The sequence below is a fragment of the Scylla paramamosain genome, chromosome 14 (assembly GCF_035594125.1).
Source record: "Scylla paramamosain isolate STU-SP2022 chromosome 14, ASM3559412v1, whole genome shotgun sequence".
In the NCBI taxonomy this organism is placed as follows: Eukaryota; Metazoa; Arthropoda; class Malacostraca; order Decapoda; family Portunidae; genus Scylla; species Scylla paramamosain.
Genome location: NC_087164.1, coordinates 21,429,923 through 21,456,810, shown reverse-complemented (window position 1 = coordinate 21,456,810; position 26,888 = coordinate 21,429,923). Strand labels below are relative to the sequence as shown.

The following is a 26,888-nucleotide window of genomic DNA, read 5'->3' as shown; positions in this document are numbered from 1 at the left end:
GAAGATGAAGATGAAGAAGAGGAAAGGTGTATCAATATTGAAAGTTGAAGGAAAAGTCTATAAGGATGCACAGGACATGGCAGAGGTTATGAACAAAAGTTTCAGATCAGTATTTACTGTGGAAAGGGAGTTTGATGCTGGAAGGAATAATTTGGTGAGGAATATACTAAGTACATTCCCAGTCATTTATGATGAATACTTAAGATGATGGAAGACCTTGATGTAAATAAAGCATCTGGTCCAGATGGAGTGTCAAACATTGGATATTGAAAGAATGCAGAGAACAACTGGCTGATAAAATTCACAGTATGGTGGTGACATCATTGTTACAGGGAAGAGTACCAAAAGATTAGAAGAGAGCAAATATTACACCAATATTCAAAGGAGGAAATAAGGAAAACCCACTAAATAATAGACCAGTGTCATTAACTAGTGTTGTTGAAAAACTATGTGAAGGAACAATAAAGGAAAGATGGATGGAACAATTGGAAAGAGATAAAGTTTTGGGAAACTGTCAATTTGGGTTTAGAAGGGGAAGATCATGCTCCATGAAATTATTGTCCTTTAATTAAAGGGTAGTTGATATTGTGCAAGAGAGAGACAGATGGGTGGATGGTGTCTACTTAGACTTGAAGAAGGCTTTTGACAAAGTTCCACACTGAAGATTGCTATGGAATATAAAAAAAATTATGGAAGAACTGGAGGAAGACTGCTGGAGTGGATGGAGTGGATGATAGATGAAAACTGTAATACAAGACCAAATTTCATCTTGGTTGAAAGTAACTAGTGGTGTCCCACAGGTGTCAGTGTTGGGACCGATAATGTTTGTGGTATATGTGAATTACATGAATGAAGAAATAGATAGCTATATGAACTTACTTGCAGATGATGCTAAGCTGATAAGGGTAGAAAATGTAAATGACTGTATGATACTGCAAGATTATTTAAATAAGATAAATAGATGGAATAAATCTTGGCAAATGGAATTCAATTTAAGTAAATGTAAAGAAATGGAGTTTGGTAAAAGTAAAAAAAAGAATACAATATCATTATGAGATGGATGGTGTGAAGTTAAAGAAATCAAAAGAAGAAATGGATTTGGGAGTGATAGTTACTGAGAATTTGACTCCGGGCAGACACATTGATAAACTTGCTGGAGAGATGATAAATTTGTTAAAAAAGAGTAAGAATGGCATTCTCTTATTTAGATGAAGGAATTATAAAAAAAAGCTGTTGATTTCCATGATAAGACCAAGATTGGAATATGCAGCAGTGGTAAAGTCTCCTCATACAAGGAGGAATATTATAAAATTGGAAAGAGTACAAAGAGCAGTCACTAAAATGGTTCTGTAGTTGAGTAAATTGACCTATGAAGAGAGATTAAGAATGCTGGAAATTCCTACCCTTGAAAATAGGAGAGAGAGAGAGAGAGAGAGAGAGAGAGAGAGAGAGAGAGAGAGAGAGAGAGAGAGAGAGAGAGAGAGAGAGAGAGAGAGAGTGTGTACAAGGGAACAGTAAGAAGTTGAAGAAAGTTAACTGTAGGAGAGACATCAAGAAGTATAGTTTTCCTCACAATAGTGTGAACAAATGGAATGAACTCAATGAAGACATTGTCAATGCCAAAACTGTCCTTGCTTTTAAGACTAAACTGGATAGATATATAGTCTGAATACCAAAAACCATAAGCCATAAACCACAACTAGGTAAATACACACACACACACACACACACACACACACACACACACACACACACACACACACACACACACACACACACACACACACACACACACACACACACACACACACACACACACACACACACACACACACACACAGGAAATTATAGCAGAAGTGGCAGAGGTACTCGTAATGCCAACATATAAAGGGGGAAATAAAATGGAATCATTAAGTTATAGACTGGTGTCACCAACAAGTGGAATATCTGGAAGATGAAAAGATAATTACAGAAAAGCAATTTAGATTCAGGAAAAGGAGACTTATGTCACAAATCTTCTGAGCTTCTGTATGAGAGTAATAGATTAAATGCAAGAGAATGACAGATGTGTTGATGCAGTATATTTGGATCTCAAAAAAAGTATTCGATAAAGTTCCCCATAAAAGCCTTATGTGGAAGCTAGAGAATGGAGGAGGACTAAAGGGAGCAACATTGAGGTGGATGGAGGATTGTTTACAAGGGGGGGGAAATGAGAACAGTAATCAGAGACTAATTCAAGTTGGCACAAAGTGACAAGTGGGTTACTGCAAGGATCTGTGTTGGCACCTATTATGTTTCAAATATATTTAAATTATATGACAGAGGATCTAAATAGTTATATAAACCTGTTTGCCAATGATGCAAAAATAATTAAAATAATAAAGGATGAAAATGACTGCAAGGAGTTACAAAAGAATATTGACAAGATACATACAAGGAGCCAAAGATGGAAACTAGAATTTAATGCCAGAAAATGCCTTGTGTTGGAAATAGGAAAAAGTAAAAAGAGACCTTCATGGAAGTACAAAATGGGAGGAGAAATAATAATGAAAAGTAATGAAGAAAAAGATTTGGGAGTAATGCTTCAGGACACACTATCACTCCACATACAGCTTGTTAACAAACATTAAGGTGACATTTAACTATTTAGATAAAGAAATGATGAAGAAAATTATAACAACCATGATACATCCTAAATTAGAATACACAACAGTAGTTTGGGCTTCACATAGAAAAAAAGATATATGGAAACTGGAAAGAATACAGAGGATAGTGATAAAGATGGCACCAGGATTGAAAGACTTAAGCTATGAAGAAAGACTTGAAGAGATGGGTTTACCAACACTACAAGAGAAGAGAAAGAGAAACTTGATAACAATGTACAAATTAGTAAACAATATAGAAAGAATAGACAGAAATGACTTGGTACCACAGATGGAGGAGGGAGAGAGATGGACAAGGGGGCATAGGAAGAAAATAAAGAAGAGTGGATGTTCAAGTGACATTAAGAAATGTAGCTTCCCATATAGAACTATTGAAATCTGGAATGATTCAAAGGAAGAGGTGGCTGCAGCAAACAGTGTACACATGTTTAAAGAGAAACTGGATTAATATGGTTATGGAGACGGGACAAAGTGAGGTTTGGCTTGTACCCTTTACAATATAGCTAGGTAAATACAACTAGGCAAATGCGCACACATGCAGACCATGATCATGATGTACTAATGTATAGAAGAGAAGATTGATATCACAGATTTTGTGGTTCTACAACAATCAACACTAAAAGGACACAGAAAGAAATAGTACCAAAAGAGGGCAAAGAAAGATGTGAGGAAATATAGTTTTCCTGACAGATCAGTCTGCCAGTGGAATTTATTGATTGACAAAGTTATGTGTGTAAAGTTTTAAGAATAAAAAGAACCAAGAGGATTGCAGTGAATTACAAAGGAATATTGATAAGATTATTGCTTGGAACCGAAGATGGAAACTTGAATTTAATGCTAAAAAATACCATGTATTGGAAATAGGAAGAAACAAAAAGAGGTCTTCATGGAATTATAAAATGGGAGAAGAAGCAATGAAGAAAAGCAAGGAAGAAAAGACTTAGGAGTGATTATTCAGGATACCAAAGTATGGTTTCCACATAGGAAGAAAGATATTAAGAAATTGGAAAGAATACAAAGGACAGCTACAAAAGTAACTCCAGACTTGAAGAATCTAAACTATGAAGAGAGACTGATAGAAATAGGGTTACCAACTCTACAAGAGATTACTAAAAGTTACCAGGAGTTACTAGGAGTGAAATGAATATCAGATTAGATTTATAAACTTGATATCCATGCTTCAGTGTATAATTTAAGAAAAATGAGACTCTACAAGTTGAAAATAGTATAGTAAAGTGGCCATGAAGCCAGACTGTACAATTCCAAAGTCACAAATACAAATTGTGTTTTCCAGTGAGTCAAGCATGTTCATCTCTGCTCGACGCTTTATCCTTAAGACGTGTGGCACCACAACCCCACTCTGCTGTCTGCCGCTGCTCATTTCCCTGGCCAAAGAATATGCTGGATATGACACTGTACAGGTATAAGAGTAGCCCATGCTGATATATTTTTTTTATTATTAATTTCCATTGCAGATTTTTATTTCCTTTAAAAATCTGAGGTTTTATAACATTTTTCCATTGTTCTGATTCTTTTTTTTTTACTTGGTCACAGTCAAATTCAGGTAGACTGTATATCATCTTTACTCATATGCATTTTACATATAATATATAAGGAGTTTTCTTTTTGGATAGATGTAATGTTTTGAGTTTGTAAAGTATCTTGAATTTTTCTCTGTAGTGTTGTTCAGATCTAATTGCTGTTCACATGATTTCTTTTGCAGCTCTCATTTTTTATTTATTTATTTATTTTTAACTAATGTACATTTTAAATTGTGTCCCTGTTTATTTATGTGTTTACTTTACTTATTTACTTATGTATTTGATTTCTCTCTCTCTCTCTCTCTCTCTCTCTCTCTCTCTCTCTCTCTCTCTCTCTCTCTCTCTCTCTCTCTCTCTCTCTCTCTCTCTCTCTCTCTCTCTCTCTCTCTCTCTCTCTCTCTCTCTCTCTCTCTCTCTCTCTTTAATACTGCAATATACTGGTCTAGTATGCTCTTAAAAACTGGTTAAGATTATATTTTTCATTACTTTTTTTCTTTGTGTGTGTGTGTGTGTGTGTGTGTGTGTTCGGAGAATGGTTGTAATAAGGACAGATCTGAATGCCCCCAAAAAAAGTTTGAAAAATGGAGGGAAGAATTGAGAACCTCTATGTAGTGTGAGCAGACAGTGCAGACTCTGAGAAGAGAATTAATATTGCTGTTCAGAAAAATTAAATGACCAGCATTAGCTGTGCAGTCTGAAATGAAATACTTAATGGATTTTTTTTTTTTTTTAGATTTCGTACTTTAATTATGTATGCTTTACCTTCATTCTCTCCATATTACTTTCTCAAAATTTTTATTTGTGATCACTATTTGCTGGCATCAACACTATCTAAATGTGAAAATTTAAAAGGCCTCTTACTTAGTAATGAGATGGACATGAGAAGAAAAGTATTACTACTGCAATCTCATCATCCAATGATCATATGGCCATACTTCTCTTGCTGCATTTAACATATATATATATATATATATATATATATATATATATATATATATATATATATATATATATATATATATATATATATATATATATATATATATATTTTTTTTTTTTTTTTTTTTTTTTAAGTACATTTCTGGTATAGTACAGTGAACCCCCATTTTTTCATGGGATTATGGTCTTGTGAAGTGCTAAAATCCACATTATATTGACACTACCCCAAAAATGCCTGTATATCATCTCTGTTAATAAGAAAAATCAGTATAGGTGCTGAAACAGCTTTGATTCCTCATTCTTCTTTATGGACCTAATCGTACTTTCATTTACGCTGACAGTGGCATAGGTTTTCCCTTCCTGCAGCATGTTGAGGAGTTCAGCTGTGAAAATGATGATTGTGTGAAAATTTGTGACAAGTAGATAGACCTAACTTTTTCAGTAATGTAGATGCATTTGGTGTGGGTATCCAGTAATGAATAATGAAGGTGTAAATGATTGAAAAGATCAGTAATCTACCATGTCAAAAGATCTTCATGGCTCACTTTCTAGTAAATAAATTGTAAATAAGCAGCAAAAGGATTTGCTGCACTATATTAAATTGTACTGTAGTACTGTGAAAATGTTCTGTTTATGGATATGAAATTTAAATACTTCAAATTTGAGGATGATTTTATCTTATAAGCAGATTGTGTAAAGAAGTGTCTGGTGGATATTCCCTGTGTCCAGTACCCAACACAGGGTCAAGGCAGTCACACACACCACCAATTCCTTACTTTGTACTTGTACATCTTTACTAATGTCTTCAGTACATCTTTTACTAATGTCTTCAAAGAATTATCCTTGATTCATTAAGCTTGACTGCAATATAGAAAAAATTCCAAATTAGCTGTTGTCTTAGCATAATAGGTTAGTGTTGGGCAAGTGTTTACTTAAATTCTCACTCTACCCTCCCTTGTTCATGGACAGAGGCAGGGAAGGTCCACTTGCATTACAGGAGAGAGAGGTGAAAAGTGTTGGTCAAATAATTTTTTTGTGTAGAATGAAAGGAATTTTTCGTAGAAGAAAATATGGCTAGAATGACCCCAATATTTGTCTCCTTAAGTTTATATATATATATATATATATATATATATATATATATATATATATATATATATATATATATATATATATATATATATATATATATATATATATATATATATATATATATATATATATATATATATATATCCAAATGGAGCAACTGAGACAACATATCTTATTTTAAAAATAAAAAACAGTGAAGTGGGTTCTCAATGCCTTGGCTCAGTTCCTCTTGGTCATCCTTTATGATAAATAGATAATGTGGTAGCAGTATATTTCAACCTGCCTGTGGAGTGTGTTACCCAGCCATAACATAAAAACTATTATTATTACCATGCTCTCAAATAAAGGTCCTTGCTATTGATAGGTTCCCCCCCCCCCTCTCTCTCTCTCTCTCTCTCTCTCTCTCTCTCTCTCTCTCTCTCTCTCTCTCTCTCTCTCTCTCTCTCTCTCTCTCTCTCTCTCTCTCTCTCTCTCTCTCTCTCTCTCTCTCTCTCTCTCTCAGATCAAAACCTGAATCAGCATTGGGAACCATCAGAAGTTGACACACATTATATTCCAGTTGACTATCAAAACAAGTCAAAGTATTTCATTTTATTTCTGTTCTTTATGACTAACAACATTGCTTAAAGTTGTTTAACCAATCAAAAAACTAACTAACATATATATATATATATATATATATATATATATATATATATATATATATATATATATATATATATATATATATATATATATATATATATATATATATATATAGTATCAGAATAGGCTATTTTCATACAATAGGAAACTAAAAACATATACTATTTAAAGGTATTGACATTATTCTTTAAACCTTTACATTAGAATAAAGGAGTAAGTTGCTTGGTAAGCTTCATTGGTGCAAGCTGCAGAAATACCCAGTTTATTTATTATATTGTTATGATTGACATATAATTGGATATAAAATAACTCTTAATTTTAGTTTTAGTTTAAAATTGCACTATGGAAGTATGCATGTGCACATATCCCAATTTGAATTTGATTTAAGAATAGAAATTACATACAGCTTTATTATTATTAGGTAGTGGTTTGGCATATCTACATATGTATGTATGTAACTTGATGAATAACTTGAGACTTACTAAATTGCAGATATGTAGGAAACAGAATTTAATTTAACACTTATGTTGTAAATAACAGTGTGATTGTTTCACACAAAACAAAACCATCTTTCCTTTCTTACTGAGAGGATACCTCATGCTCCTATTTTCCTTAGAACTGATGGGACATGTTGGCTGATTTCTGATAATTCTGTAATGGATGAAATGTTGAGCCTTTGGGTGTGTAGATGGCACATGGACTTTTCATCAGTCATGACTATAGATTTTCATGTATATGTATGATATTTGCTACCTAAGTTGGTCTTGGTGAACAAAGTCAGTGTAGGGCTGAAATAATGGTCTATGTTGCATGCTTTCATTGAGAGGACTCAAAACAACTTGGGCTTAACAGCATCAATATTGTGGTGAATGAGTGTTGGTTCCAGTATTCAAATTGCTTATGGAATTCAGATAGCTAATTTCATAATGTTATCATTGTTACTTTCCCTAGTGCAATGGCCAAAGTTTTCCTTATCAAAATGGGAATTGGTTGTGATTAAAACCTTTGCAAATAAATTTATAAGATTATATTAATTTGACTTCATAAATAGGCTGCATCAAGCTTATACTAGGATACATTCTGACCACAACACTTCAGCTTACATAGCCACATTCCCAAAGAATATTGGTGGTGTGTGTTGTTGGAGGGCGCCACTTTGGGTCAGCTTCCCGGGTACTTAAGTACCATGGCCCTTAGTGACCGTTGGTCTTCCTATCTTTCTGCAGCAACCAGCCAGTCAATGGCACCTCCGCCGCAGGCCACTGGTGACCCCATGAACCGCCTCAGATAATAGCGCACAGCAGCCAAGGTCTCGGTATTATGCTGTCATCTACTTGTTCTTCTGCCCCATCACATGAGTTCTCACACACTTGAGTGCTCACTCAGCGCGGGGGACTGCCACTGCCCAATTATTGTTTGTTATAGCCAGAGAGGCAGCTAAACTTCATAACTTTTGATTAACCTTTCTTTTACTTTGGCTCTTTTTTGGCCTAAAAGTTATGAGTAATAAATTAGTAGTAGTATTCACTGATCTTAGTTAAATCTACATTTTTGCACATGGTTAGCTTTGCTGCATTGAACTTGTGTTGATTGTAATAAATAATTTAGTTCACTAAAATGCTTTAGCATACAGAAAGAAAGGAAAAGGCTGTAATTTAGCCTGTCCTTAAATTGTCAATTCCACTGATACTGCCATAGTTTCTTTGTAAGTGTGCTAGCATATTTCCAGCCATGATAATTTACAGGATTCTTAAAGACTGTATTATTCATATTTCTGAATCAACCCACTTTTATTTTTTACTTTCTGATTATTGTAATAAAAGATGTTCCATATTAATTTACACAGTCATAGTATGAAATGCTACATTAAAGACTAACTTTCCTTTGCCATCTTTGATATCTAGAGTCATCTAAGGATCTTCAAGATGTTGGTAGTGAAAGAAAAGTAACTTGAAACCAGCCATATCAAATTTTCACATGCAACCATATTTTTAGTGTTCTTGGTTATAGAATAGAGACTCATTACTGTCATTGTTGAAAATATGACTAGCCTTTCTGTGGATTTTATTCATATTCCACTAAAAAAAAAAAGAAAATCATAGATTCTGATAGGCATTCTATCAAGATTTTCAGAATGAAAGGCTTTATAAGTAGCCATTAAATGTGTAAATTTAGGTGAAGGGTACAAGTGGCAGTCCTACTGCAGCCTGACCCTCAGAGGTGACATTTGTGGCCGGCCAGATTGAGCCCTAAAATTCAGTCCAGCGTGTGGCATGGTCCCACGCTCCTCTGGGGGGGGCACCAGGCTCCCGGGGCTGAAATCTGGCAGAAGTGCAGGCAATGCTCAGCGCACCGCGCATCATGCTGGATGTAAAGCTTTCTGGCGGGCTGCACAGGCTTGGAGAAAACTTAATATTATGTACATTTTACTTGTAACAATTTCATTGATGATACAAAAAACTAAGCTTTTTAATTTTTTTTTTATGTTTTAATTAGGATACCTTCCTATGATGATGACCACTCATCTTATATAATGAGGTATTCTAATGTCACTCCAGGCCTGTGTGATAGCGCTAGTTTTCCGATGTCACAACTTTCCTGGGGGATCCAGCACAGTATGGCTAATGTACTCTGCTTTGTTACAAGTTAGTTTAATTGATCACAAAGCAGTGTTCATGACCATGTCTGGGTTGAGAATCATAAACCCCCATGGTTGTTGACATCATCATTTTGTCTTGTTGCTTCATTTGAACCTCCTTTTCCACAGGATCTGTTCTACTCCAGAAAGAATTTCAAACGCCCTGAGCTGCAAGTGTCTCCACATCGCTCTTTTGAGGAAGAAGCCTCCATGCTGGATCAATTTTTTTCTGGTATGAAAATCAGTATTTTGAGATAAATCGAAGAAAGTTAAATTTACAAGCTGCACTTGTTCAGGAGGCTTATTTTTTTTAACAAGTACTTGTAATACATGCTAGTTATATTTGTTTTCCTCTCAGAATAAGATATAGTGTCCATTTCTGCTTTGCCAAGTCATTTCAGCCTTCTAATACCTGTATTAGAAGGCTGATGGTACCTAATACCTCTATTTTTCTCTTGTCTGTTATTTACTGATGTGTGTGATGAATTTGCTGGGATTCTTCATGTATTTGCTTACTCAAGTGGCATCTGACACTTGAATCCTTAGTTATAAAGATGATGTAGTAGTCCTGAATTGAGTCAGGATATGTAGAACATACCCATGTTTCCTTGACTACTACAGCAACCTTGCTTTGGGGGAACCTCCATGATAGAAGTCAGTAATAACAGGCACCTGGATCCCAAAGTCTCTTCATGATATGTACATCAATTAAAGGAGATGGAAAGTAGAAAAGCACCAGATCTGGATAGATGTGTAATGGAGTGTTTGAAGGCAGATAGGTGGGCTGTGTCATGGAAATTGTCCTGTCGCTTAGCCATGGCTTTATCCAGCCTAACACCTTCCCATCTGTCTCATGTGCTCTGACCTTTCTCAGGAGCCTCTGATGGGGTACCTTGTCAAATGCTTTACTAAAGTCCAGATATAAGATGTCATAACTATCATGATTATCTACTGCCTCACACACTTTACTGTAAAAACTTAACAAGGCAAGACTTCCCCTTCGTGCAGCCATGCTGTGACTGATTTATCAAGTTATGTTTGTCTAAATGCTCCCTTATGTTCCTCACTATTATTGACTTCATTATTTTACCTACAACTGAAGTTAAGCTGACAGGTCTATAATCAGATGCTAAAGTTTTATCTCCTTTCTTAAAGATGGGTACTACATTAGCCTGCCTCCACATTACTGGTACCTCACCTGACTCAAGTGATTTCTTAAAGACAGAAACTAATGGCTCACTAATAACCTCTTTGCGTTTCTTAAGTACTCTGGGATATATTTCATCTGGTCCTGGTGTCTTGAACTTTTTAGCCTATCTCCTGTTTCACTATCTCCTTAGTTATGGAAATATCTGTCAGCTTCTCATTCTCATCTGCTCTAAACATCTGTTCACTATTTGGCATATCCTGTATATTTTCCTGGGTGAAGACAGTTAAAAAATAATTACTAGTTAATTTTACTAATCTCCTCCCCAGAACTAACCAGCTCCCCATCTGCTGCCTTTAATGGACCTATAGTATCCTTATTCTTTGTCCTATATACCTGATAAAATCCCTTGGGGTCCATCTTCACCTGGCTGGCTGCCTTTAATTCATAATTGCCCTTAGCTTTCCTCGTTAACCTCCTGACTGTTCTAACTGATTAATTATATTGTGGCCTTAAAACCTCTTCACCTGCCCTTGATCTCTTATATATACTTCTCTTCTGCCCTATATATATATATATATATATATATATATATATATATATATATATATATATATATATATATATATATATATATATATATATATATATATATATATATATATATATTAACCTAACATTTAACCTAATAGTCATCCATTTAGGGTAATTTTTCTGTGGTCTTATCGCTCTATATGGGATGTTTGCTAACTGTCCTGTATGCAGTTTATCTACGAAATATTTATACAACTCATCTACATTTACTTCACCTAATCCCCACATCTCTGCCCCTTCCATCCTCTCCACTCCCTCATCTACTTGCCTCGACCTCACCCCTCCCATCTCAGCATGACCTGGCCCTCCAACATACCAACATACTCACACCTATCTCCCCCTCTCTCTCTCCTCCACCCCTTCCGGACACATCTTCCTTCCTCTTGTCCTATACCCTTGCACCTCACCTCACGTCTCTCATCCTGCCTTATCTGCCTCTTGCCCTACACCCTCGCACCTCACCTCACCTTCTCTCATCCTGCCCTATCTCTCTTAACTCCATTCTGGACTTGACCTCATCCTGCATTCATTGCCAGTCAACTCCTTGGAGGTACCTTTTTTAATTCCTTAAAATCTGTTCTCCTAAAGTCAGGTGTTTTTGCTTCTAAAAGTTTCTTCCCATTTTAATTGGTATCTAATTTCCCAATGGTCACTGTTACCTAGCTGTCCTCCAGTCTACCTGCATGACTGCTTCCTCACTGTTAGTAAAAATTAAATCAAGAATACTGTTCCTTCTTGTGGGTTCTACAACTACCTGTTTTAAAAAATTATCCTGAATTACCTTAAGAAATTCCTCTGCTTCCTTGTTAGCCTCCATCAGGCTCCAGTCAATATTCCTAAGATTAAAATCTACCACACATACCTGACTTTATCTTCATGCTCTGTTTATCTCCTGCCTTAGTGAGGTGTTAATTTCCTTTGTACTGTTTGATGGCCTGTACACTACTCCCAGTACTACTGACTGTGATCCTTCCTTAATATCTACCCATATTGACTCTGTTTTGCTGTTTTGATTCTACTGTTAATACAACACTGTAATGTATACCTAATGTATACCTCCTCCTCTCCCATTTTCCCTGTCTTTATAGAATAGTGTATAACCATCTATCTTAACCTCTGGATTGAATACTTTTCCTGACATATCTAACCAAGTTTCTGTTAAAGCAATGATATCAAGGTTCTCTACACATGCTATTCCTCTAAGCAAGTCTATTTTATTCAAAATACTTCTATGATTTGTGTAGTAAACACTTAAGCTATTTCTCACCTTCCCTGAGCTAGTTACCTTTCTAGATTTAATTAATTTCTCCTTAAAGAGCATGTGTAGTTCCACTCTGTAAAGTAAAAGGGGATAGACATGAGTGCTCTAATTATAGAGGTATCAGGCTATTGAATGTGGGAGGTAAAGGTAAAGTGTATGGCAAGGTATTGATAAAGAGAATCAGAGAAGGTACAAATTGAGTAATATATGATTAAAAGAAGGCATCAGAGAGGGAGGGGCTGTGTAGATCAGATGTTTGCTTTAAAACAGATTTGTGAAAAATATTTAGCTAAAAGGATGGAAGTATTCTAGGCTTTTATGGATTTAGAGAAGGTATATAACAGAATTGATAAGAAAGGAATGTGGAATATCTTGAAGCTGCATGGTGAAGGTGGTAAGTTGTTAAAAAGAATGAAAAGTCTTTTTATGAGAACAGTAGAGTACATGTAAGAGTAGGAAACAGCATAAGTGAATGGCTTCTGGTCATGGCAATGTTACGTCAGGGGGTGTGTAATGTCACCATGGCTGTTTAACATATGTATGGATTGTATGGTGAGGGAAGTTATTGCTAGAATGTTGGGTGGAGGATTGTGTCTGGTAACAGCAGAGAGTAAAGAATGGAGTGTGAGTCAATTGCTGTTTTGCAGATGACACAGTGTTAGTGGCAGATACAGAGAAGTTAACTAGGCTGGTAGAGGAGAAGGAGAATGAGAACAAAAGAGTAAGGTAATAAGATCTACCAGGAAGGAAGGTGGCAGGCTGAGTGGTGAGGAGCTGGAGGAGGTGCATTGTTTCAAATATCTTGGATCTATTGTAACAGTGGATAGAAGAGTAGAAACGAGTTATAGCTAGGGTGAAGGATCAGGAAAATGTTAGGAGGTATGAATGGACTGTTTGAGAGCAGGGCACTTGGAATAAGTCTTAGGGAATATTGTATAAAGAGATAGTAGTGTCTACTGCACATTACAGTGCTGAGATTTGAAGTATGGGAGTAGCAGACAAGAAGAGATTGAATGTAATGGAGATGAGATGTCCAAGGAGTATGTGTGAGGTAATACACATGGGCAGAGTCAGAAATGGGAACATGAGAAGGAGAATGGATGTTGTGAGAGACTTGGCAGGAAGGACAGAGCAATGTGTGCTGAGATAGTTAGAATGTGTTAAGAGAATGGGGAAGATAATAGGATCAAGTGTGAGCTAGTGAGGTAGGTCACATAAGGGATGGATAAATTGTGTGAAGAAGGCCTAAAAGGGAAGAGGACGGACACTTGAGCATAGTTGAATGATTGTTTGTGACAAAAGTGACAAAAGCATATGATGAGTGGTTGTGAGTGCGTGAGGAACCTTGAATGATTGTTTGTGACAGAAGCAAATGGAGAGTGGTTGTGAGTGTATGAGGAACCTGCTCTGCAACCTCTGAGGGAGTCGCCACACATTGATAGTCTCACACAGGTGTGGGGCAGTCAGGTGTGGTAGGAGAATTTACTTGTTAGGAAGGAGCCTTGTCCAAGACCAAATTGTTGGGGCTGTGTGGCTGATCCTCATAAAGTGAGGGCAAGAGTACATTCTCTTCTCTGTCATGGTCTAAAGGGCTAAGAAAGTGATATGAATGAGTGTGAATGTTAAAGTTGTGTCCCTTGTCTTGTCTACCTGCCTTATTGTGCGAGACAGCTTTGGTATAGGCAAGTATGCATTACTATTTTTAGAATGTAGAAGTACATGAATTGTATTTTGCCAAAAAATATCCACATAAGAAAATTACAAATAACATGAAATACATGTAGTGTGTGTAAACATAGGAAGGGCTAGGACTGCTGCTTATCTTTAGATGGTGCATTTAGCTTAAAGGGGCTAATACTCTTTTAGTTCAATAGCTTAACATTTACAGTTGCTTTTGCTACCAGTGTGTTATAGCACCTTCATTATTTTTATCATGACCATTTTAAAATGGATGCCATTGTTTGCATAGATATTTTTATGACAAAATACCCTTCTATTGAAAACAACTATTCCTTTTTCTAGGAGGCCGAGCTTATTGCATGGGAAGTTTTAACCGTGCAGACTGCTGGTATCTTTACACTGTGTCTCCTGGCCGACCACGTTATCTTAACAATGTTGCTCGCCACAACTTGCCCCACAGCTGGTGAGTGTTAGCAGACTGAATAAAGAGTACTGCATGACTCCTTATATTGAAGTTGATATTTTGAACAAATTTTAGTGAGAAATTCAGTATTTTCTTGTAATTTTTCTACTGACAAGCAATCTTATAAGCTATTTGTTACCTGTCAACAGCTTCATGTTAAGATGTGCACATGGGGTGTGACTGTAATGCTATGACAGGACATGGGAACATGATCCAAAGCTGGATTGACCATGAGTTACGTTATAGTTCAGTCAGTTAAGGCTAGCTCTTTTGACCTGTCAGATTTGGGTCTGATCCTTGGTAGCATCATCCATTTCCTGTATTTAATATATTAAATTTTCGCTGTTTTGTAATAGAAATGTAGTTCTTTGTTAGTCATGGCATTGCCAGCATGATGGTGGGATGGTCTTGTAAAGATTGGTAAATGGGGAAGAATAAAGCCAAGTAGGTAAGAATTTATGATAGTGTGGTATAGATTAATCAGCCAGAAAATGAGTGTCCCCCACAAAGAAAGAGAAAACAGGGATAAAGCAGAGGCTTCATAGTGTATACTCTGGTAAACTTCCCCCCAAAAAACACAACCACATTCTCCAGAGATACAGCATGAACTGTTCAGATACTCTACCACACTAGAATAACAAAATCCAGGAAATTAATATAGGAAGATGAGAGTCATGTAATGCATGTCATGTTATAACAAGTAAAGCAGGATGTGGAAACACAAGGCAAAGATGGACTGGCTGTGAGGTATCTTAGGGTTCAGCTTGTCAGATCCAGGTTGTCCATAGTCATGTCCACTTCCTGCTTTTATTATAGATTAATTTTTCACTTTTGTATTAGATAACATAGTTCTTTCTTCAGTTGTGACATAATTCCATGTGTGAATAGGTGGGTGCCAAATCTCTATTCCTTTCCCCATACACATGGTATACATGGATACACATGGTAAATATTAATTCAAAACACCTTTCTAATCTTTTGATATGAACAGGGTTGGGAAAGTACACCGTGAACCTGACCAAACTTTGGAAGTACTAATGATGGATCTTGACCCAGAGAAAATGAAATGGTTCTGGAAAGATATCTGCCCTACTGCTGCAGAAGCCACTAAGGTAGGAGAATCACTCTAGCTATATTTAGAATGTGTGTTGTCTTTGTTGTTCAGAAGATATAACCTTTGTGCAGTTGATGGCCACTTAACTGTCATTCACTTTAGTTATCTGATTAACAATACACAGGTAATTGTTACTTGTGTGAGTATCTGATATGAACCTGATCGGTTAATCTTATTTTAACCCCAAAAGGGAGGGTAGTGGGAATTCATGCTTGCTTGGAGGACAGCAGGGTGTAGGAATTCCTGCCCTCCAGTCTCCCACCAAGATTTATACTTCTTTGATGTAATTATTGTGTCTGATGGCTTGTAGTTATCCTTGTTTTTCATTTCCTTCAAGTCACAGTGCACATCTGACCATAAAAATGAAGGGACACACTGATAACTATTTTCCCACGTCTGGATGTGTGGATGAAGGGATTCCCTGTACCTCCAATCCCATTATTGGGAAGTGCACTGAGTCTACCAATAAAACATCACTGAATGAGATAGATATCATAAGATGCCTTTTTGAAATGTATGTTGTGTGAATGGTTGGGATGTGGCACTGGATGAGGTGGGAGAATAAATTCAAGGTCAAATGTACCCAATATGGCCAAAAGTAGCATTTTTTCCAACACCATATCTCCACCATGCTACAACTGAGGGACTTCCAGTTTGTTTTATTGTGTAGAGGAAAGATTGCCAATGAAAAAAACACTATGATGTATTGTGTTTTTGTCTGAAATTGTCATGCAGGGCATTGATGAAAATACCTTTTTTTGGCAAAACTTACCATCGTGGTGCACTCTCCAAAAGATGCATTTGTCATCTAGCCCATCTTTTAGGGGTTAATAGCCAGCTACCATCTCAAACATGCCACTGTATCCTGAGATAGTAATAATTACTCCTGGGAACATTATAAGCATTTCCTACTCTAATAGTATTTGTCAATTTTTATTATTAGGATAATATGTAGCGTGAAAATAAAATACCAATGGTTCCACTGTTGCAATCTGACCCAAAAGAAAAGTAAATAGAAAAAAATTAATAGCTAAACATGATAATTGGCTTGATAGTATTTTACAATATCAATTTAGGCTATAGGCTTATAGGAAAGTAGTAAAAAAGATCCTTTAGGAATTTTCTTCAGAAGGGAATGAAGGAGTGATGATTTTAGTCAACTTAACATTACATGGTATATTGGATTAGGGGTTAGCAACCAAAAAGAAATCTTGTGTGCATATGAGCTGTAGACCAGCTGAATGACCCCTATGGTTTGCCAGCCTCTCTCATAATGGCCACAAATTATGAAGTATTTGATTTTCTTTATTTGACAAAATTTTTAATGTAAGGGTATTAAATTTTATTCCATTTATTTATTTATTTATGTTTCCTTCTGCAGAACTCTGGCATCGATAGACTCATTCCTGACATGGTGATTGATGACTATCAGTTTGATCCATGTGGCTATTCAATGAATGGACTGATGCGGACTGTTCCAGTAAGTAAAAGCAGTACATTTCTGAAGAAAAGTTATGCTGAATATGAGTCTTTTATAATGTTTCTTTATTTATATAGAAACCTACATGAATACTAAATGTAAATGAAATTAACCTTTGAGGGATATCTCACTCTGAATATCATAATTTTTATCATAGGAAATATCTTAGAAAGGTTCCACAAAACATTTGGTGCATAAAGAGATCTCATGAGTTCTGTGCTTGTTTTTTTCTTGAATAATGGTGCAGAACTGCTGAATCTCACAACTTTGGTTTAGTGTGTTTTTCAGTTGAAATGTTTGTTCATTGGGACACTGGAAGCTAAGTTTCACTTTTTTTTTTTTTTATCCAAGATTCAACTTAGATCAGTTAGGTGCACTGCATGTATTCAAATTATAGTGCAAAATAAGATACTTAATAGATTAAATTATTCTAATTTTGTTATTTGTGGTAAACATTTAGAAAAGGGAGGAAATGAGATGTAATTGAAATAGGTGTGTGAGAAGTATAAGATGAAAGGAGAGAGTATGTTTTGGGTTTTCATGGATTTAGAGAAAGCATATGATTTAGTTGATAAGGAGGGTTTATGGAGTGTGAGATTGTATGGATTAACAGGTTGATCATTAAAAGGAGTAAAAAGGATTTTATATGTATAGTAGAATGTGTGTTAGAGTGTATGCAACTCACAGGTGGTGTATAATAGATATTTGATGTCACCTTGGTTATTTGATATTTTGTATGGAGAATATTAGGCAGAGGTTCAAATCTGAGAAGTACTTATGGTAGAAAGTGAAATACGAATCAGTTGCTTTTTACAGATGATAATGCACAAGTGGCTGGATCAGAAGAGAAAGATTGGGATTTTTTATAGAAGAATTTGGAATGGTAGATGAATGAAGAAAATTGAGCAGGAATGAGAATTAGGGTAAAGTGATTAAGTGTGCAAGGATAGTAGATGGTGTATTTGTGTGTATATATATACCAGGCCAACATCCCATGTTAAGGAGAATAAGTGAGACAAGGCATCTAAGTTCATAAATTTTATCCATAAGTGTTACCTCACATCACCACAAAGAAGAACTTTTGTATCTTCTCATACATGTAATGTAGTAAAAAATTTGTTCTTCCAATATAATTTTTTATAAATAGAGTATGTTATTGATCATTGAACATTTGTCTTTACAGGGAGGCTATATGACAATCCACATCACACCTGAGTCAGAGTTCTCATATGTGTCCTTTGAGACCAACGTACCTCAGAAGTCATACAAAGATCTCATTGCACGTGTGGTTGCCACATTTGGTCCCAACCAGTTTGTGATGACATTCTTCACCAGTGTGGTATGTCATAATGAAGCATTATTTATTTTAATTATTAAGAAATTGTTAAGCAGTGATATACAGAAAATCCTGCCTACATTATAGTTTGTCACACCTTTTCTTAATCATCGAGTTCTATGAAGGTTGGGAACTTCCCAGATGCAGTTTTGTTTGTGGTTTGTTTTTGCTATCTCATCAGCTCTCATTTCTCTCAACTATCACTCAATTTTCTTTGTACTTTTCTCTCTTTCCTTCTAAAAATGCAACACCCACACACAAACTTTATTTACCTGCAGCAGCTTGGTTCAAGAGAAAGAGAATGGACTGATAACAAGGATAAGGGAAGAAATGAAGACCAGATGAGACAAACAGATAAATTACTAAGACTGTATAGAAAAAATAAAGATCAAATTATTGGTTAGCTCCTTTTGACTATAATAACATTGAAACAACAAAATGATATACAATATCTGGAAAAAAATAAATGAGAGCAGATCATGCTAGATTGCAAAAAGAATTGATAAATTAGAGTGCATCATGGAGTTGTTGTTGCAAAGGCTAAACCTCCTGATTGTCACCCAAAGAACCAGAACCAGCAACCCTTCTTACTATCATGCCCTCAGTGGAAGGTGGAATGGGATGAAACTGAAGAACCTGAGACTGTGGGTAGGGTTTCCAGGTATTTCTAATGATATTTCACATAAGTCAGAATTTCATTAAGTCAACAAAGGCTGACACTTTATTATGTCAACTTATGGGGATTTTACTATATCCCTTCTGAATTGCACACTTGTACATCACTCTTTTCCACATTGTGCTCATTAAAATCTGAACTTCCATCCATATTGCATACATGCCCTTCACATCGCACACAACCACACACTTGTCTCATGCATGCACTGGCACCATGCATAGCTCCACCCCATCCCCAAAAGAGAGCTGTTTTCACTGGCTGAGAGATTTTAGATGTAAAAGTTCTTTCCTCATTGGCCATCACTATCATATCTGAGGTTGACAGTGAGTTTCAGGAAGCTAAACCCACATTGTGGTCTGTCTTTGAGGTGTGGTTTATTGCAAGTACAAAATTTACTGAATCCTGTGTTGTCATGGAGGTTATGTTACATTGTCATAAGGGATACATTTCCTTGGAAACTGTTGTTTATTTCTTTCACTGTCTTTGCTGTGATGGATTCAAGGTCCTTAGAGTTATAATATGGTGTCCACCAGTCTTCATTATAGCTACTACTAGTTTTCTATCTCCAGAAATGTGGTATAGACACACTCCAACTTACAAACATTTGAATTTTGAACATCCAGAGATACGAATGAAAGGCCTAGCTCGAGAAATCTGTGTCACCTGTAGCATCAAGATCAGAATCAGTAAATGTCATGCTGTTTGCACTCTGCCACACTGCTACATCATGCTGAATGTAGGACAAAACACATGATCACACAGTTGTAAGTGGTGGTGCCACACCATCTTTTAACACTGAAGTTAAAGAAAGAATGCAAACACTATTAGGCTATGTGGCTGGCATACGAGTACATAGGTGTTTTTCAGTGTTGTCAGTATTCCAAGTTTAGTTATCCTCAAGTTTAGTGCTATGGCTATGGAAAAAAGCAAGAGCAAAATTCAAGAGGGTGTTGTACATCTAAAATAACTACTGCAATGACTTGTTAACATAATGACTTACTAATGGCCCTCTAGAATCTAATGTTTTAGTAAATCAGGGACTCTGTATTTTTTAGTGAGATGCTGAACACTACAGAGGCAAACACTTGTTTAATTGTATATTTCTTTCAAATTCTAACCATTTTTGAAGTGTGCAATGACAGCAGAAATATCCTAGCTTGAAGTCTGTCTTTGTGACATGCTGCAGTTAGGAATGGAATCCAAAATGCTCACTATTTAGCAGAAAACAATAACACAAAAAAGTAGAGTAGTGAGCTTTCAAATCTCTAGGAATGACTGGGAACTGTAAGACAGTTGATGATGTACAACAGTTATATCAGCTAGACACCCTGCCAGATTTACCAGTGTTGCCCATTTGACACACTGCATGGAAGTTAGAGAGGCTAAATGAATTTTCATACCAAAGCCTGCCATCAGCTCTGTTATACCTTATATTTTGGCACTAACTATATATATATATATATATATATATATATATATATATATATATATATATATATATATATATATATATATATATATATATATATAAAGTGTGTGTGTGAGAAATATATATGTCTAATTCATCTTAGTCTTGTTAAATTTACAATTCAAGTTAGTAAGATTTTTAGGAGATTGATATTTTTTACAACTTTGTTCAATTTCTTTTCTATTTTTTGCAGAAAAATGGTAGCAGAATTGGAATAGAGGATGGGGACTACAGCGTGCCCCAGTACATTGACTATGATGTTGGTGATGTTCAGACCTGCTGTCTGCAAGGTTATGATTTGACTTATGCCCTCTACAACAGGTTCCCAAGTTAGGGAATCGTCCCCCACAAAGAGCAGCATGAAATCTTGACATCAGTTACAGAATTAGAGCCAAAGTTCTTATGTGGAAGCCCATCAGGAGAAAATCATGATGACATGCAGGAATTAACAAAAAATGGCTGCAAACAGGGAAGCGTATGGGCTAAAATGTTAGAACATGGTTTCTTTCTGTGTAAGCTGTCACGACGTTATCTGCTGCAGTATTCTTCAATTTCCATATATCTTATACTATTGGTCCTTGTTATTAGAATAGAATTAGAATTTCATCCGCTACATAACTCTTATGCCTACAAACATCCTGCAAGTAGCAAACGAGGATCAGTTAAGACTTATTATAAAATCTCTGTATCCTCCTGGAGCATAGGTTGTTGTTATAAACATGAGGGCTCTTTCCTGCATGCTGCTTGTAAACTGAGGTCATCCTGCCTTCAGAGAATAATATTTCTATGGTGGCAGGATGTGTACTCCTGAATAGAACCTTAGAAGAAGCAGTTGGCATGGTCAGTCTACATCATGTGGCAGGCACAGCCACTTCATCTTGAAGGGATGAGTCTCCCTTCATGAATGATCGCTTTCCATGATTTACCATCATTTGTGGTACAGAGATATTCACTTTTGAATGCTGTACCCAGAAAATGATGGTAGGACCAGGTTCTTGCAAAGAGCCTGGCCAAGAGACATAGCTGGAGCTGGAGAAAAGTATGCAAAAGGAAGAATTTTGTTGGTGATACTTATGGATCGACAGTATATTGATGATGAATGATAAAGAAGGAGCAGAGTTGCATTTTTCTTTATCAGATATCTGTTGATCTCTCTCTCTCTCTCTCTCTCTCTCTCTCTCTCTCTCTCTCTCTCTCTCTCTCTCTCTCTCTCTCTCTCTCTCTCTCTCTCTCTCTCTCTCTCTCTCTCTCTCTCTCTCTCTCTCTCTCTCTCTCTCTCTTCTATACTACCAATCTGTAAAGTTTACATCACAAACTAGAACATCACAGTAAATGTAATAATCTTTAAATGGATACATTGATGCCGTAACAGCAAAATCAACAGTCAAGTTTTCAAGTTCAATAGAGGCTCATAAATATTTTAATTTATCAAGAGAAACATCCAAACATCAGAATCCAGGAGTTTTCCCAAAGTTAAATGTCAATCCTATGAAAATACCAATTATTAGATTGCTTATAAGATCCAGGTGTGATGTAGTAATGTTGGACAGGATGAAACAGCTATTTTTTTCATACCATGTTGTCTTGTGCTTCTCTATTGCTATATTATGTAGCAATATTTATCTTTCCATTGTTTTTACAGCAGTTTTGCCTTTAGTGTCTTGTGTATCTCCTTAGTTACGTTAAATATATCAAATGTTCACTGCATTAAGTTTCATGGCACTATTATGTTTGAGGCACTGCCTCTAGAAAGTGCCCAATGTGCCACCCTTGGCCAAACCCAGTTTATTACATAAAATTGTGCTTCAACCTGTCTTCTATTCATGGGATGTGGATTAAAGCCTCCTCTGTACACAGGAAATATGGTTAACAGTCCATAAAAAAAAAAATTTCACATAAAGCTTACAGACCAGGGATGTGTGCATACTCAGCAAGCTGCATGGAGAATGGGCCAAACATCCTGTTGAGTGAGATGCAGCAATGAAGGGCTTATGTCTCAGCCAGTCATCAGGCTGAGAGAGCATCAGCTGTCACTCTCTGCCAATCAGTGCCCAAGAGGGAGGGCTGTCATCTTGCCAGTCCCTTGCTACTTGCTTTTGCAGTCATTGTGGTCCACCCATACATTTTCCAGATTTTTCCACTGATTCCTGTGCTTTATTTTACTATAATCACCATCTGATGATAGTGAGCACCCTCCCTGGGCCATCAAGGGAGGGAAAAGAGCAAGGAATATTTGATTTTGATAACATCTGAAATCCATTTTGCGTGCCATGTTTGTGCAGTATGTCATCATTATGTCATCATTATTATCATATTTGTCATCATTATTGATGGTTTTGACAACTTTATCCTGAAACTTAACTGCACCAGAAAATGTATTTAAACATACACCAAGCAATTCTATTCGTCTGGGATTGATATGGAAATATTGCAAAACTTTTTTTTAATTATGTTGCTTCAGGCCCTATCTATGTCCAGCACCTCATGTATTCTATATTTGTTCTTATATATATGTTCTTTTGTGTTTCATAAGCATGAATCTTATAAGTTCTTAATCTTATAAGTTCTTCATTTCTTGTTACAAATAATCTGTATTCTTTCATTTTCATTCTTGCAAACTCTAGTGCTATCTGGAAGTCACAGCCCATAAAGAGCACATATATTCAATACGTACCTTATTCATGAATGGAAAACTAAATCAAACAATTTATGAGAGTTGTTGACAATGTTATCTCAGGAGAGATCAGTCTTGTCTGATAATCACAAAGTAAAATATGTATGTAAATGGCATAAGGGGCTGCCACCTTTTAGAGTATTTACACCGTATGTAAATGGCATAAGGGGCTGCCACTTTCCAGAGTATTTACACTATCTCTCCATTGGTTCCAACTTCTTATTCCTACACCACTGTATCTGCACTACTCATAAATATATGTATGTGTATATGCTTGTTATAATGAAATTGGAAGTTCATTATTTGACAATATAGTATTGATTGGTTATGCTCTTATCTTATTTAATGATCTAATTCTTTCATCTCTGTTGTTGCCTGATGGAATAGAGTTGAATCAGAAGACAGTACATGGTGTTGGTGAGGTAGCTCTTGAAGCAAAAATGGAGAAAATTGTGGTATTCAGAAATGTATGAATGTAAACAACAGATACAGTTATGGTATATTCTGTCATTATTATTATTATTTTTTTTTTTTTATAATAATAATAATAATAATAATAATAATAATAATAATAATTATTATTATTATTATTATTATTATTATTATTATTATTATTATTATTATTATTATTATTATTATTATTATTATTATTGCTTATTGATTTAAATTTATTTATTTACTATTTTTTGCAGCCTTTCTTGGATGCTACCTAACATATTTTAAAATTAAGTAATGAGTTTGACAAGTTTAAGGTAATTTTTTTATGTCTTAATTGGCAACATTAATTGTATGAAAATTTGGGCCAGTGGGAAGCCTCATTTCACTAAGGGCAACTTATTCCATTATAGTTATAGTCTGTCTTTATCTGAGAGCAAGGCCTTTACAGAAGGCTGTTAAGAGCCAGTCTAGAAAATTATTAATGACTAAATATGAATATTTTATTTTCAAAGAAAGAGGGATAAGTTCTGTTGTAAATTTTTAAGAATAGGTTAAACCTTTTGTGGTATCATATCCCTCCAAATATCACACTTTATTACAATTTTGCTCTGAATGGCACATGACATACCATTTTATGTGCTGTGGTCAGTGAGCAAATGCTGTATGGATAGGACATGATGAGAAAAGTTTATTTTTATACAAAGAAGGAATGCATGTTTAAGGTGGAGATTTGCCTTGCTTAGTTACTGTTGCTATAGTATGCAGTAAATTCTGTTACTTTCATTATTGATGTTAAGGCTCTAGTTGTATTACTTTAGCTTATTCCCATTTCAATAGAAAACTGCATTGCAGACCCCTCATCATATGAGCTGCTAGAACAGCTGATGTTGATTTTCAGCAAAGTAGAGAATATACAGTTTACTGTGTAATGTGTGGCAAACTTTACACCAATGTGGCTGACAGTAAGTACTGATATTATTGCAAGTATAGAATATGAATGATGAGCAATTTAAGTAATGTAAGACCATCACTCTTTAATTCTGTCATGGACAACATGATAGTTGCCTTCAGTGAAATTCTCTCATTCAAGTAATGTCAACTATTGTTTCAATGTACTGTAGAAAACATTTACTTTAATGTCTTATGGCTGCAATACCCAGTGATCATAGTCAACATGGGCAAAGTTGATGCATGCATAAGCCACAATCCTTGCCTCCCCACCCTTCCAGCAGAGCAGATGATTGGTGCATTCATAAAGTTCTTGACACTTCCTCAGATTGTATACATAAAATATTATCATTATATCAAGTATCCATGTCATGAACTGATTTTTAAAAGTGTCAAAGGGAAAAAAATAAAATAAAGGTTGTCTTAAAAAAAAAAAAAAAAAAACTGGAAACAAATACAGCAGTAAACTTGGGTGGATTCTCAGTGGAACAGCAGTTGGAGGTATGGCATGTTCTGACAATTACCATATTAATGAATTTACATAATGTACATAATATACATTTGTTTGTAGAATTTTTTCCAAGGTGGCATTGATGTATTATAAATATCACAGCTCCTGATAAACACCAATGAGCTGCCAGACGTGCAGTTTGACAGAAGTCGGTGTATGATAATGGCAGGGTCTTTGATAAAGAATGGAGTCATTCAGCAGGGCAACAACTAGTGATATTCTGCATACTTTCCATGGTTACTGTATTGCAGCCACAGGGGGACTGAATTAAATGTTTTCCACAATGCACTGGAGCAAAAGATGGCATGAGGTTCCTTAACCTTGACTGAAGCATCCAAATTTAATATGAAAAATAATTTTTAATATTTTACCATTCCTGTTTAATTTCATTTCACCATTCCTGTTTAATTTCAAGTTATCTACGCTTGATATTTTTACACTTCTAAAATATCTCTTTATGATGGGATTTAAGTTCCATAAGAAATTTAGTGTTATTTTTTATTTATTTATTTATTTATTTTTATTTATTTATTTATTTTATTTCACAGAACAAATTTTAATACATTAATTCATGTTTACTGAAACTTGGTTTGGGCAGTGTTATTAATTATGACCTAATCAAGTCCACAATTGCATGTCAGTGTAGTTGTACCATTTTCTTTAAAACTAATTAATCTGTTTGAATCAGTCCATGAGATTAGAATCATCAGCATTGAACCATGTGTAGACCTTACTGGCTGGGTAGAATTTCTTGTCTTTTGTTAACTGGATCACTATATACCTGTATTGTTTATATACCACAGTTTGTTATTTTGCCTGGTGTCAGATTTTTTAACAAAGCTTTGTCTTGTCGCTTTACTAATATTAATGTACCTTATATTTTAATACTTTGTCTTAGCCAGGCAGTTGAGACAACCTCTTTATACATAAATGTTCTTGGTCTTATTATTATTGTTATTATTATTATTATTATTATTATTATTATTATTATTATTATTATTATTATTATTATTATTATTATTATTGTTGTTGTTGTTGTTTATATTGTTTTTATTATTATTATTATTATTATATTATTATTATTATTATTATTATTATTATTATTATTATTATTATTATTATTATTATTATTATTATTATTATTACTATTATTTGTTTTTTAATATGTAACCACATAGTATGTAATTTTACAGAATATTTCTCATTGTTGTTACATTGCAACCATTCACAAGCAAATGGCTGGCATGTCTATGTTTATTAAATGACTGATTTTGTGTAGTTATCAATATGATTTATATTTGTGTGTTCTTATTTTTAAAATTTTTTGGTACAGCAATTTTCTGTCATTCATACAGTGTTCAATAATTTCAAGATAATGATAATTTGTTAAATGGATTTACAGCCAGAGTTGCAGTGAAGAAAGTTTACCTACCTTATAAAAGGTAGTATTATAATACACTAAAGCTATGCTTGTTTAAAAAAAAATGTACATTACTATTTGAAGTGAAAGAAATAGAGCAAAATTCATCAGTGTGTGCATTTAAGCATAAGTTGTGGTAAATGGATGGGTCAGAGCAAAT

At 35.2% G+C, this 26,888-nt stretch overlaps 1 protein-coding gene across 2 annotated transcripts in view; it reads left to right on the top strand.

Annotated features, from left to right (window-relative positions):
* Positions 1–26,888, top strand: part of LOC135107011 (S-adenosylmethionine decarboxylase proenzyme-like) — a 35,126-nt gene that overhangs the window by 6,561 nt on the left and 1,677 nt on the right. The window contains exons 3-9 of one of the 2 annotated variants that reach the window (XM_064016542.1): positions 3,958–4,084; positions 9,648–9,750; positions 14,543–14,663; positions 15,655–15,775; positions 17,159–17,257; positions 18,441–18,596; positions 20,931–26,888. The exon at positions 20,931–26,888 is cut by the window's right edge and continues 1,677 nt beyond it. In XM_064016542.1, the coding sequence (XP_063872612.1) occupies positions 3,958–4,084; positions 9,648–9,750; positions 14,543–14,663; positions 15,655–15,775; positions 17,159–17,257; positions 18,441–18,596; positions 20,931–21,071 (868 nt within the window). In that variant the 3' untranslated portion in view covers positions 21,072–26,888. Of the gene's footprint in view, positions 1–3,957; positions 4,085–9,647; positions 9,751–14,542; positions 14,664–15,654; positions 15,776–17,158; positions 17,258–18,440; positions 18,597–19,838; positions 20,034–20,930 lie in introns of those variants that run through there. The other variant, XM_064016543.1, reaches the window with a different exon arrangement.